Raw genomic sequence first — 14,038 nt, forward strand, 5'->3', positions numbered from 1 at the left:
ATAAACCAGCAGCTCTTTCGAAAAGCATTACTGCATTTTCATCAGCCTCCAAGGGCTCTGTGAATAAAATCAAAGAAGCCCACGGCCCTGATACAGAATTTACTTTGGTTGTGTTCTAACTTCCACGAGGCCAAGGGCAAGGGCATGTGGCAGACTCAGCAGCTTGTTCATATCAGTGGTACAAAGCCACAGAACAAAACACACATTTGAACTCTTTGAGTTCAAAACAGACATTTAAAAAATATCCATTGCTAGCTTAATTATTAATCACAATACTTCACTGATTTTGAAGTTTTAATCAACACTAAGTAGGCCGTAGGTTCACCAGAAGGGGAGCTCAGGCTAAAAAGTCATGAGAATCACTGAGAGATAAGTGGGATGTCCACATGAAGAAGCTTTAGCCTGGGTCTTTTGAATTTAAAAAAAAAGAAAGAAAGAAAAAAGTCACTAACCTGGTACTTGAACGTACTCCAGTAGTGTCTGGAATGAAGATCTTCTAAAGCACTCTCATACTTGCCTGCAAGGCTAGGATAGTGAACAAGGTCCTGAAAAGTAGAACCATTGTAGATATTTAAAATATGCCAGAATGGTCTTGGGAGAGAGGCTAGCATGGTTCTTAGCTCTGCTGTGAAGTTTAACCTTTATTAAGTACTTGCCTAATTCAGAATGCTGGAAGTACAAGCAGGGTTCTCCCTGACCTCTAGGACACACCTCTGGAAGATCCATGCATAGGACAATGTTTTAAGAAGAGCTAAGTGAGTATAGTAGATCACTGACTCCCAATATCTTTATGTTTCTTAGGATTCTTTCACATGCCTTTCTAAATGATTTGAGGACTTACAAACCAATAAAACAGGAAGGTAGAAGCTAAGTAAATAATTGGAAAGGAAGAGAGGACTTAAACCAGGAAAAGGTCAGAGCAAAGGTGCACCATTGCTAATGAGTATCAACCTCTGTTCTGTATCCCCTGGGCAACCAGGAAGGAGGGAAAATGCTGGGGCTGCCTCTCTGCCATATCCTCCCAGCAGGAAGCACTCTAGGGCCCCAGGAGGAACGCTTCCGAGAGCTGAGGAAACCTGGGTCATTTGATCCTTACACAAGATTTTAAACAGGGCAACTAATGGTTCTTTTTTGTTTTCTTTTTTAAATTAATTTTTTTGGAGTATACTTCTTTATAATGTTGTGTTAGTTTCTATTGTACAGCAAAGTGAATCATCTATACATATACAGAAATCTCATCTTTCTATGCTATACAGTAGGTTCTCTTTAGTTATCCATTTTATACATAGTAGTGTGTATATGTCAATCCCAATCTCCCAATTCATTCATTTTCCCTTCCCCTCTTTGTACCCATAAGTTTATGTATCTCTGTTTCTGTTTTGTAAGTTCATCTGTACCACCTAATGGCTATTTTTTACAATATAAAATTTTTAAGAGAAAATTAAAGCCAACAAAGCCTATTATTTTGAATAGTAGAGCAATATTAATAGAGGAAATTGAAGATAAAAGACTATAAGATGGAAGCTGTAATTTATATCACTTATTTCATTCAATAAATTATATTAGTTTGTTATTAATTGGAGGAGTTGACTTTATTTTTTCCCTTTGGATAACCTGGTGACAATAAGTCACTTATATATGATTTCAAGCTTCTATTCTGAAAACTCTGATATGACTGTTCTGGTTTTTTGTTCTTCTCATGTATAATGAGACGATACCTGCAGAAGCAATGATGAGAGAGAACTCCGTGTCTCTAATTTAAAGTGATCATACTTTTTTATGATCACACATACTTTTTTTTTATCATACGTACTAATTTCTATACCACATGAGGATTGTTCACGGCTTCTGATCTAGTTTGGTCTGGTGGCTGTAGTTTAGGATTAATGTGATCAACATGGTTCAAGTTCCCTTTGGGTATAGCAAATTTATTCTGAAATAAATATTTTTTTGTTGTGTCCTTCCTAGTCAACAGTCTTATAAACTCTAATTGTTTGTCATAAGGGAGACCAGGTGCAAGAATGCCCAGATGATTACCACTATGATTATTAGGCAGTCTTCACCATGGTTCTCTGAAATATTAGGGACCATATGAAGCCTTTTCCTATGATAATCCATTTCTCAGTAACCTTATGGAGAGGCTTCCATCACCATCTTACAAGTGAGAGAAACAAAGTTGAACCCAGAGAAGAAAGTCAAACATACAAAGGTAAAACTCAGCAAGTAGAAGAAACGCTTTTCTGAGGGAAAATATATTCAAACCAGTAACAAGTTCTCTGAACACCATCGAGACACACAACAGGTCAGAAAAATTAGTGAGTGGTGCTAAATCAGATCCCATACAACTCTGTGCTTGACTTGCAATTTTTCTCCAAACACACACCCCATCAACAGATGGCCTGCCATATGCCCTGCAAGCCCGTGAGTTTCCGATGTGGGTTGTCTTTTCTACTCTATTCGATAGCTTTTTGGCAGGGGTTGTTGCCTTTTCTGCTTTGGGCATTCTCAGAGGCTCCCAGGCCTGGGAAAGTGAACGCATGGTCAGTTCCACTTACCATCCCCCTCAAAATCTGTGACACTTCCAGGTAGAACTTGAACAGGAAGCTGACGATGAGGGTCCTCTTGAACTCTACCCTCCCACCTGGGGCTGAGCCTGGGAGGGAGACTTCATCCAGAATCAGCCTGCAAGCTGCATCCAGCATCTCTTCATTCCAGGGCCTGTGAGGTTCAAAAGAGGATTCCTAGCCCAACAGGACTCACCACCCCACAAGCTCAGCTAGCAGGTAAGACAAAGAGTGGCAGTTTAATGAAAAATAAGAAAAATAGTACAAGTTCCAGAGTCAGGCAATCCAAGTTCAAATCACAGTCCACCACTCTAAGGGTGTCTGACCTGGGCACACCACTTCATTACCTGTAAAAGGGCAATCATGGTAGAATTCACCTCCTGGAATGGTCATGAGAAAGAAATGACAACTTGTGTTAAGTCCTCAACCCAGGAATAACTGCCCCTTATATCACTAGAATGTTGACTGCATGCTAGGTTCTGTTTTAATTCTGTTTTATGGGGCTTACTGCTGGCTCAGTCTGTAAAGAGTCTGCCTGCAATGCAGAAGACTTGGGTTCGATGCCTGGGTTGGGAAGATCCCCTAGAGAAAGGAATGGCGACTTACTCCAGTATCCTTGCCTGGAGAATTCAATCGACATAGAAGCCTATACACTTAATGGAGTCGCAAAGAGTCAGACACGACTGAGTGACTAACACTTACTTAGGCACCTTACATGTATTCATTCCGGGAGACATATATTCATATATATGTATTCATATCTGGAGAGAGTGAAGGACAGGGAAGCCTGGTGTGCTGCAGTCCATGGGGTCCTAGAGTCAGACACAACTGAGCTACTGAACAACAACAACAATGTATTCACCCACTTTATCCTCTCACTGCCTCATGAGGCATGAGATGTGATCATTCCCCTTTGACAGATAAGGAAACTGTGGTACTGTAAGATTAAGTATGCTGACTGAGGTCACATAATTTATAGGAGTTGAAATGAGATTCTAACCCAGGCAGTGTGGCTCAATCAAGATCATGGTTTTAACCATTAGTTTATTACTTCTGAAATGGTAGTCAATACCCAGTGAAGGCTTAAGAAATAATGGCTGTATCTATAGTTAAGTTATTACCTGTAGAAATAAACAGCCAGGTATGTAATACACTTAGCAAGTTATTGCAAAACAAACTTCTATAATCAACCTTTCATAATGATAAATTATTCTCTCACAATAAAGAATGCAGATTTACTCATCTTGCTTACTGTGTCTCTATATCAATGCTATTGGGAGATGGGTGTACACACACACACACACACACGCACACACATACACACACTACATGGTGCCCACTTCAGGATTCACTAAGACACATGGAAATAATCATGAAATCCTGTTGGAATTCCAAGTCATTAAACAGAAAGGTGGTAAGTATTTTTCTTCATGTAATTACATGTTACCATAGAAAGAGCCACTTGGTTACCTGGAATCTCAGGACATGATTCCATACCTTCCAATGAGTTTCTGGCAGGAATTCTTTGCAAGGATGGTGGTTGGACCAACGCCTCCATATGCAATGGATAACTCTCTGATGATGCCATCTCCATTTCCAAAACACACTCTCATTCCTGAATTAACTATCGCGAGCGAATTCTGTTGTCGCTGGGCTTGTCGGAAGGCTGACACAAACTCCCACTAAAAGCAAAAGTGAAGTGGCACTGGTAGAAACACACTGAGGAACAACTATATACTAGGCAGTTTGAATGCATTGCCTCACTGGATCCTTGCCACACTCTCTTGAGCTGAACCGTGTCCCCTCAAAAGTGACATCTTGAAGTCTTAGTTCCCAGTAATATCTCAGGATATAACTGTATTAGGAGTTAGGGTCTTTAAAGAGGCAATTAAGTTAAAAATGAGACAATTGAGATGGGCAATAATCTAACACGGTGGTGGCCTCATAAGAAGAGGAAATTTGGACATAGACACAAACAGAGGGAAAACCATGTGGAGACACAGGGAGAAGATAGTTATCTACTAGCCAAGGAGAGAAGCTTCAGAGAAAATCAACACCCCCAACACCTTGATATCAGACTTTTGGCCTCCAAAAGTGAGAGTGTAGTTAAGCCAATGAGGCTGTGGTTCTTTGCAGCCCTAGCCAGCAAAATCATACACTTTCCAAGGCAGGCTCGATCATTCCCATTTACAGATGAGAATCCAAGGCTCAGACTGATTCAGTAGGTCTGAACTAGGATTCACTCTTAAGTGAATCACTGACTCCAAAGCCCTTCTTCCTACCACTAAATTCTATTGTAAATTTATAGCTTCTTCAAAACCTCAAGGTATAATAAGTAGAGGTATAGTTTCAAGTCTTACTTGTGGCAAAGCCTCACAGTACAAATAATTTTTAAAAATCTGTAGGACGGTAACTTTAGAGCTTGGTTTCAAAGAGGGGAGGTAGGGAGGGAGAGAGAGAGAAGGATGAAGAGAAAAGCAGAGTCAAAGGTCTCCTGATTCTAGGAATGATGGAGAGTACTTAATATAAGTGAAAAATATTCGCAGATCCTCATATTCTCCACTACAAACACTCAACACCTTTTTTTAAACTCTCTTATATGTTGGAATTAACAAGCTGTAGGCTCACAGGTAAAATGAAGAAATTGAAAGGACAGTCTCACCTTCCTTGAATAGGGGATGTTCACTGAGATCAAGATTTCTTCAGGCTTAAGATCGGCACTTGGGCACTTTCTGAGAAACTGCTCATTTAAAGGAATCTGTCGTTTTCCTTCTGTGGAAAGAAAGAACACTTTCCTTGGCATCTGTTCTTTATTAAGCAATCAAACTCCCAAAATTTGTGAAATAATTTTACTAAATACAGGAAACTGATCAGGAAAAGAAGTGTCTTCCTATGTTTAAAAAATCTTTCACCATGTAATGGTGTCTTGCAGTGCTTCATCCCATCTAGAGCCCATCTTTTTTCTTTTCTTTTTCTTTTTTGCTTTTTTTCTTGATTATAAATAAAAATATCTAGGTGAGTAGCCCAGAGGTCAGGCAGAGAAGGACCTTAGGAGTCACTTCCTGAACAGTATGATTCATTTTGAGATTTGTGAGAAGAAAGAAGATATTAATATCTCTTTTGATATTCTAATCAAGTCATTCAACAAACATTTATTGTGTATAATCAAGAACTCTACTCAGTACAATAGTGAATAAATTGCCTTTAATGAATTTTTACACTAGTGAGATATAGTCTTAATTGTTTCTATCTTTTCTCAGCACCCAAAGAATTGTTATTTAATCAATATATTGGAGGGAGGAACTATTTAAAGCTATAATGAAATAGGACTTTGGGATAAAAACTAAGAATCTTTCGATGTTTATATTTATATCACAAAACCTAATTCTCCATGAATGATTTTTTAAAGGATGTTACTTAAATTGATAACTGAATATAAATCTTTTTTAGAACTTTATTTTTTAATTGATGGAAAATTTTGGTTTCTGCTGTACAACAACATAAATCAGTCATAATTATATACATATCCCTTTCCTCCCTCCCCTCCCTCCCTCCCCCAATCCTACCCCTCTAGGTCATCACAGAGCACCAGGCTGGTCTCCCTGTGTTATTTAGCAAATTCTCACTAACTATCTTACACATGATAGTGTATACATGTCCACTGACAGATGAATGGATAAAGAAGTTGTGGTACAGCTATGTAATGGAATATTACTCAGCCATAAAAAGGAACAAACTTGAGTCAACTGTAGTGAGGCAGACGAACCTAGAGCCTCTCATACAGAGTGAAGTAAGTTAGAAAGAGAAAAACAAGTATCATATATTAATGCATTTACGTGGAATTGAGAAAAATGGACTGATGAACCTAGTGCAGAATGTACATCTTCATTAAGATAATTTTGTGGTTTAGATGCTATGAAGAGCTGGCATTTAACGACGCAGGTAACAGAAAGTTAGTACGTATTTTTAAATAAAAAAATACAGATTTGTAGAGGACCAATTGAATCTTTCTAATAATTGTTGACTAAATTGAAATAAAAGAAATAAATGAAAAAATCTTAGACTTAGTTTCAAAAAACAAAACTCAAAAAAGTATAGGATGAAGCTCAACCACTGTTCAATAGAAAAAGACTTGCAGGCTTCCATCAATGACAGCTCAAGTATGAGCCTAGAGTTCTCTTCACTCTTCAGATTACAGCAGGACACTAACCAACACTGGTCAGGCAACCAGCATAGGAAAATATCTACCAGAATTCTTCAAGAGGAAGGAGATGAAGATGTTAGGGGCATGTACAATTGGGACCAGACTGACCAACTTTCCAAGCATCTGGAAAGGGAGATGGAATTATTAATATTAGGAAAAATGGCAATTGTCAAAACTGAACTTCCTATAACCCTGGAGAGGCAAAAAGAGAGGAGGAACAGGATTTAATAATCCCCAGGAAGGAGGTGTCACTTACCTTTTGACAGCAGGTTGAGGGTACAGTTGCCTACAGCCAGGAGAGGGTTCAGATCTGAATCTGGATGCCTGCTCACTATGTGGCCCCCTAAAGACTTTTTAAAATAATGGGTTATTTTCACTCCAGTTGTGAACTTATAAAGACACAAGTGGTAAAATAAGAATCAAGCTTATTACAAGAATCAAAGCTTTGGAAAACTATTTTTTTGGTCTGTTCTCAAAGAATGAAAATGTCACAATTTGATAGGAATTGTCATTCAAAAGCACACACTAGATATTACTGTCATCAAATACATACAGCCATATTCCTGATCTGGGGCCCAGCCAGAGTTCCCAAATGTTTCAGGAGAGCGTGGTACATCTGTGTCTTCTCCTCAGGGAGCTTCTGGGTCACATTAGCCAGGATGTCCTTCACTTGAGCCAGGCTGACAGCAGCACCTAAGGTCAGCCCTGAAATGAAATCATTTGCAGAGAACACAATGTGATCACTGCTGACATGGAAATGTCCATTAGGTTTTAGACTGCAGATATGGGATCTTTATGATGGATACATGTTGCCCTGCTTACTGGTAGTCATGGTGGTGATGGCAGGAATAGTGGTTGGTAATGGAGGTGGGCTTCCCCAGTGGTGCAGTGGTAAAGAATCCATCTGCCAATGCAGGAGATGCTAGTTTGATCCCTGGGTTGGGAAGATCCCTTGGAGGAGGAAATGGCAACCTACTCCAGTATTCTTGCCCAGAAAATCCCATGGATAGAGGAGCCTGGTGGGCTACAGTCCTACGGGTCGCAAACAGCTGGATACCACTGATCCACTGAACACACACAAAGGAGGAGTTAACAGTGGCTGTAATGGTGGTGGTGAAGGAGGTGATGGTGTTGGTGACAGAGTGGGGGTGCTAGTGGTGGAGGTGATGGAGGCTAAACTTTTTTAATAGTCACTGTGTCAAGCAATATGTTGAATACTTCACAGAATCTTCTTGAATTCTAACAAAGCTTTGACATAGTAATAGCCCCATACAAACTGAGGTTCAGTTAAGTATCTTGACTAAGGTCTTTCAGTTAATATATGACATAGTCAGGAACTGGACTCCACAGCCAGACTTCAAACTCACATTTCATTGCCTCTCATCATTGTCATTACATCAGTTTACTTTATTGAAATGGAAAAGCCAGTTTGGAAGCTCCATAATATATAAACTTGCTTTGGTTATCTACTGTGCTTCTGGAGAGCAAAGATGCTCATCTTTATTGTTTATCCAGAACTTAGCATGGTACCCTTCACTGAATAATTGTTACATTTCCCTGAATGGCAGACATAAAAGTTCTTCAGTGAAAATCTTACTATTCAGACAGTATCTCCTCTAATCATAGAGGATTCTTCCCTGAGCCTCCTCCAGAATGTGATCACCTTACAAGGGAATCTCTCTGTATATTATAATTATGAATGATTTCTTCTGCATGTCTACTGAACAAAGCAAATAAACTGATTAATGCATTTTAACTAAGAAAGTCGGGACCCTGAGGACTCACCATTATCTGTATAGTTTACAACACTCAGTTCTTCAATTCTATCAGGATAAATTATAACTGGGTGAAAGATGCCTTTAAATTTCATGTCAGGGCCTGAGGATCAGAAAAAAAAATAAGTTTCATGTTAGGGCCTGAGGATTAGGAAAAAAAATAAGCAAACTAGGACAAATTGGGGGCTAACTGCCTTTTAATTTTTGGAATTGTGATTAAAACTGATGTCCTTAGAACATATAAAAACGGCATATCTTTCTATAGCTCTGTTCATTCCTAAATCACACACACAGAAAAAGGACAGACAGATTTTCACTAAACTTGTGGAGCCTTCTGGACTTGTCAGCGTTAAAACTTGGCTGACACATCCAAGACCTCTTGGGACATATTCAGAATTCTCCTTGGGAAGACTTCTGGGAGATTCCTTCAAGAAGCAGGTAGTCAAACTGAGTTTACAATGGACACAACAGAAAGACCCCGTCACTGCAATTTAAGAAAACCTCCTATATCCGTTGAGACAACACTAAGAGGGAAAACAGAGTAATTGCAAATCCCAGCCCCAGATCAGACTCCACATGGAAAAACAGGACAGCTGTTGCTGACTCGTTACAGAGCAGGACTCTGGGGTTCAACTCTGTGTACTGCTTCGGTTAGAGTGACAGGAATTCACTTATGTAATGGAAGCTGTAAAAGTCTCTTGCGCAATCCTCAAGGGAAGTCAAGCACAGATGATTTAAAATGTTATTTCAGGCTGCTTTTCCCAAGAACATGCATGTATGAGGTTTTGCTCCCTGAAGCCCTTTTCCTCAGTTTTCTTGTGAGAAGTCCCTGGTTTCTACGTACCCACAGAGGTGTTCCCCATGACAACAGGGGCCTGGGGATACTTGACTTTGGCTTCTAGAAGTTCCTTCAGTGTCACTGGGGAAATCCACGTCATTCTATCACTACCAAAAATCCTGGTCTTTTGTGTTTTTTTCTCAGCCATTGTCTATTGAAAAAGCAATAAAGATTCAAGATCATCTCATGATAACATTTCTACCTGCTTCTGCTGTCTTTATAGGAACAAGGAAAGGAAAGAGAGATCTCTTTAAAAAATAAAATAACAGTGACCTAAAAGTAGTGTTTACTAGGAATCAGAGTATGGGACAAAAATGTGACAATATTTTACTCCTTCTGGAGACTATATTTCCTGTTGGTTCTTTTATATCTTAAAAGAATCTATTTCAATGTTTAAAAATACTTTGCATATTTAATTTCATCAAAACACTTGATGGAAGAACAAAACTCAGCAAAACTGGAAGAAGAAAACATGTCTAAACCTCCAGATGCTGTGATGTCATTTTAGGACATTTTGTAATAGATACTATCTGCTGATTATTACATTCAACTGTTCCTCCTTCGGTCCCACACTCTTTAGACTGGACTGAGAATGGCAGATGGATATTACCTACTTGCCAATCAACTTTCAAGAGGATCCATAGCAATTATCCTTCTTCACATTTCACCATAATTCCTCTGGCATGAGTTCAACTTTGCCTTACTTACCATTAGCTCAGGAGGAAATATCAGCTCTTGAGTTGGATCCAATGGCAGAAACTCCTCTTCTGAGAAGAGTTTCAGACTTGTCTTAAAAACAGAAAGTACCAGAAGTTATTGTCATCAGACAGTTCTCCCTACTTTAAATCCTTTGTGGAATGAGGTCAGATGAAGACAGACACAGAACAGACAGACAGAAAAGCCCGCCAACCAGCCATGGTACCTCGGCTCTAAGCCAAGGCCTCTCACACAGACCAGGTTGCTAGCGACTGAGTGCAGCTGCCGGTGGGCCCCCAGCCCTGCACATGCTCCTTGGGGTCTGGGGGAAGCAGAGGAGGCAGCAGGCCAGACACAACTGAGAACCAGAACCTTCCCCTGAACGTCCTGCCACCTTCTTATCCCTCCCTGCCCTTCCATTTCCCCTAATATCTCCACTAGAGGAAAGACCTGGAGCACATTGTTTTTTAAAAAAAAACTGAGAGACACTAAGAGATCAGTGTGTTTTCCCTCCTACAGACAGTGGTAAGTGACTGAGAGTAACGTCAGGAGTGAGGGATGAAGTTGTTAAGATAGATTTTTTTTAAAAATAGAGATGGAGTGAGAATGGGAGAGAGGACATGCTGACACACCTCAAAAACCTGCACAGCCATTTTTCTTCCTAAAAGTAACTTGGTTTCTACTCATGTCCTGGAAAAATCTTAAAAAGAATTTATGTTTCACTGACCTCATTTCCTTCCTCAAATTCTGGTAATCCATTTATTCCTTCATCCAAACAGCAAACCCCATTTTCTTTACTTTGACAGCAGCCAGAAGTCTAGTGGGTTGGAAAAACAAATAACCAAGAATTTATTGCTGATTCTACTAAATATTTTTTCAGCTTTATTGAGCTATAATTAACAAATAAAATTATATATATTTAAAGTGTACAATGTGACTATTTGACATTACATTATATGTATACTTTGTTAAATGATGATCACAACCAGGTTAATTAACACATCCATCACCTCACATAGCTAAAATTTGTGTGTGTGTGTGTCTACTTTCTTCACAACTTTCAGGTACACAACACAGTATTATTACTATAGCCGCTACGCTGTAAAGATCTTGTAACAAAATCTGGCACATAACAACAATGGTTGATTTAATATTTTATCAACAACAAATAATTTATGATTAACAATTACCAATAACTTGGTATTAATAATTTATTTGTTGGTAAAATATTTTATTAATGATAACAAGCATTATTATTATCACTCTGTTCTAATGATGCACTATTTCATCATTGAAATTCCAAAAGTTCATCTTATGTGCTTCATTTCAATGTTGTTTATTCATCCGTTCCTTCAACAAGCGTTGACTGAGTGCCTATTCAACTGACACACTGGTGAAGCACCAGGCAGACCATCTTCTGGTGAAAAGACGAAAGAGTAAATGGGCAATTACACCACCATATGACCACGGCTGCTGTAGGGGTGTGCTCAGAGGGCTACCGGAGCACCAGGAAGGGGTACCTGACCCAGAAAAACAGGTCAGGAAAGGTCCCTCAGAACAATGACCCACAGCCAATGTCGAAGTGCTCAGGTGCTTATTGTGTAGTTACCGGGGCAAGCTCAGTGAACCAGGGTAGGTGCCCTGCCCAAGATCAAGTAACAAACAGCAATTACAGGCCTTGAGATAAGAAGTCTTCCTGTATTAGTAACAATGGGCTATTCTTCTAATCACATCTGCTACCCCCTACCATTTTATTTCACCAGGGAAAAAATATACTCAGTAATGTGGTCCTTTCTACTCACTTTACAGAAAGTCTTGCATGCATCGATTATGGGCCTGTATCCAGTGCAACGACACAGGTTACCTGAAAGGGAAAAACCCGGTATTGTTAATCAAGGAATCTAGAGACAGGCACAGTTGGCCAAGAGATTAATGGAAACAAGGACCCCACCCAAGAATGAAGCGCTGTTTGACATTTCAGTCCACCAAATCCACAAAATCAAATTTTTTCTTTTTGTCAACAACTTGGGATATTTGGCTGATAGTCTTGTGGCAGGGTCTAACAATTCAGCTATTTGTATTTTCTCACTGCAAACAGTTATTATATCCTCTGCTTGTAAGAGCTGTTCAAAGAACACAATGATTTCAAGCCAAAAACTCTTGGTCTACAGCAATTTGGGAGTTAATTTTCACAACCCAAATGGCCATCAACAGATAATTAGATGAAGAAGATGTGGTGTGTGTGTATGTGTTGGAATATTACTGAGTCCTAAAAAAATGAAATACTGCCATTTGTAGCAATGTGGATGGACCTAGAGAATAATATGCTTACTGAAATAAGTCAAAGACAAATATACAAATATACAATATAACTTATATGTGGAATAATAGAAAATAATACAAAGGAATGTATATACAAAGCAGAGATGGACTCATGGACATAGAAAACAAACTTGTGATTACAATAGGGAGAGGGAAGTGGGAGGGATAAATTACAAGTATGGGATTAACAAAGACAAACAATAATATATAAAATACAGAAGCAATAAAGACTTACAGTATAACATAAGGAATTTTATCCATTTTCTTATAATAACCTGTGAGATAATATAGTCTGCAAAAATACTCAATCACTATGTTGTACATCTGAAACTAACACAATATTTTAAATCAACTATACTTCAATTAAAAATTTTGGTTTTCAATATCAGTAAAAGACAATGTAAAAAAGCTAAATTTTGATATTTTTTTAAAAAAAGAGAGAACTAAGCTTCAGTTGCTAGAAAGGTCAAAGGTATTATATAGAAGAAAAGGCAATTTTTAAGCTTTAGAAGCAATGGGTACCCAATTTATTTACGATAAATCATTAGGCCAGGATTTCTCTATAGTGGTCCATTTCCCATGTTCTCCTCCAACCCCTAAATCTGGCATCCATTCAAAAAACAAAGCCACTGAAGCAGCCTCTCTAGGGTTGGATCCAGGAATCTTCATTCTTAACAAATTCCCGTGTAAGTGTCAATCACCCTAAAACTTGAGAACCTCTTGTCACTTGTTTACATCATAAATGGCCATGAGATCAAATGCATAATAAGACCTAAAGGAAATAAGGCCAAAGACCAAAGGCCAACTAAGTCCAGTTTGTGTCTTATGCACCATCTCCCCTTTTTACTTCTGTTAAGTCCTGTCTTCCCTGGAACACTTCAGCAGAGGAATTGAGCACATGAGCTTTAGGCCCATGTAATACAGCAGAGAAATAAAGTCCCTAGGAGACAGGAGACAGAGAGCCAAGGAGGATATCACCTGAAATAACATTTGGAAGGCTCTTATTCTTTAGAATTGTTCAGTCAGTTCAGTTGGTCAGTCGTGTCTGACTCTTTGGGACCCCATGGACTGCAGTACGCCAGGCTTCCCTGAATTGTTTAGAATCTTGATAATGAAGACTCCTCCAAGACCCAGCACCAGCTCCGCACACACACACACTGAGTTCCTGAATTTGATAAACTAGCTCCAAATAAAGGCAGTTCTTTGAAATAAGTATCACCAGAAGATGTCAGACTCTTTGATTTCATGTTGCATTTATTAGGAGCCCTCTGATAACACTGTCCTGAGAGCACCCACTCCAGTAGGAGAGAACTGGAGATAACTGAATTCCTTGGAGGGTAAAGGAATAAACTGGTGTTGCAATTATTATTAAAATAAGCAAACAATAAACAAGGAGGAGACCCTTATAGATTAAGAGAGACTTGAGAAATGTGTCAGCCAAGTGCAGTATGTGGGTCTTGTCTGAAACCTGATTTGAACAAACTAACTCCTCCACTTATTGGTGGTATAATTTTTAGTAAATTACTCTCTCTAAACCTCCGTTTCTTCATCTATGAAATGGGAGATAATAACAGTGCCTACCTTATAAAGTCATCATAAAGAGTAAATGAAGTTCTGTTTATATAGCATTTAATGCAGT

At 38.9% G+C, this 14,038-nt stretch overlaps 1 protein-coding gene across 1 annotated transcript in view; it reads right to left on the reverse strand.

Annotated features, from left to right (window-relative positions):
- The window catches only part of AOX1 (aldehyde oxidase 1), a 70,142-nt gene that overhangs the window by 43,401 nt on the left and 12,703 nt on the right, over window positions 1-14,038 (reverse strand). Inside the window, exons 6-16 of the mRNA XM_055397333.2 lie at window positions 11,880-11,941; window positions 10,805-10,894; window positions 10,090-10,170; window positions 9,388-9,532; window positions 8,554-8,646; window positions 7,322-7,473; window positions 7,025-7,118; window positions 5,227-5,336; window positions 4,062-4,246; window positions 2,556-2,718; window positions 453-545 (exon numbers count right to left, since the gene is read on the reverse strand). Of these exons, the coding sequence (XP_055253308.1) occupies window positions 453-545; window positions 2,556-2,718; window positions 4,062-4,246; window positions 5,227-5,336; window positions 7,025-7,118; window positions 7,322-7,473; window positions 8,554-8,646; window positions 9,388-9,532; window positions 10,090-10,170; window positions 10,805-10,894; window positions 11,880-11,941 (1,268 nt within the window). The remainder of the gene's footprint in view (window positions 1-452; window positions 546-2,555; window positions 2,719-4,061; window positions 4,247-5,226; window positions 5,337-7,024; window positions 7,119-7,321; window positions 7,474-8,553; window positions 8,647-9,387; window positions 9,533-10,089; window positions 10,171-10,804; window positions 10,895-11,879; window positions 11,942-14,038) is intronic.

This window comes from Moschus berezovskii, chromosome 2 (genome assembly GCF_049115385.1).
Source record: "Moschus berezovskii isolate FMDL1 chromosome 2, NW_MosBer_1.0, whole genome shotgun sequence".
NCBI classification, from domain to species: Eukaryota; Metazoa; Chordata; class Mammalia; order Artiodactyla; family Moschidae; genus Moschus; species Moschus berezovskii.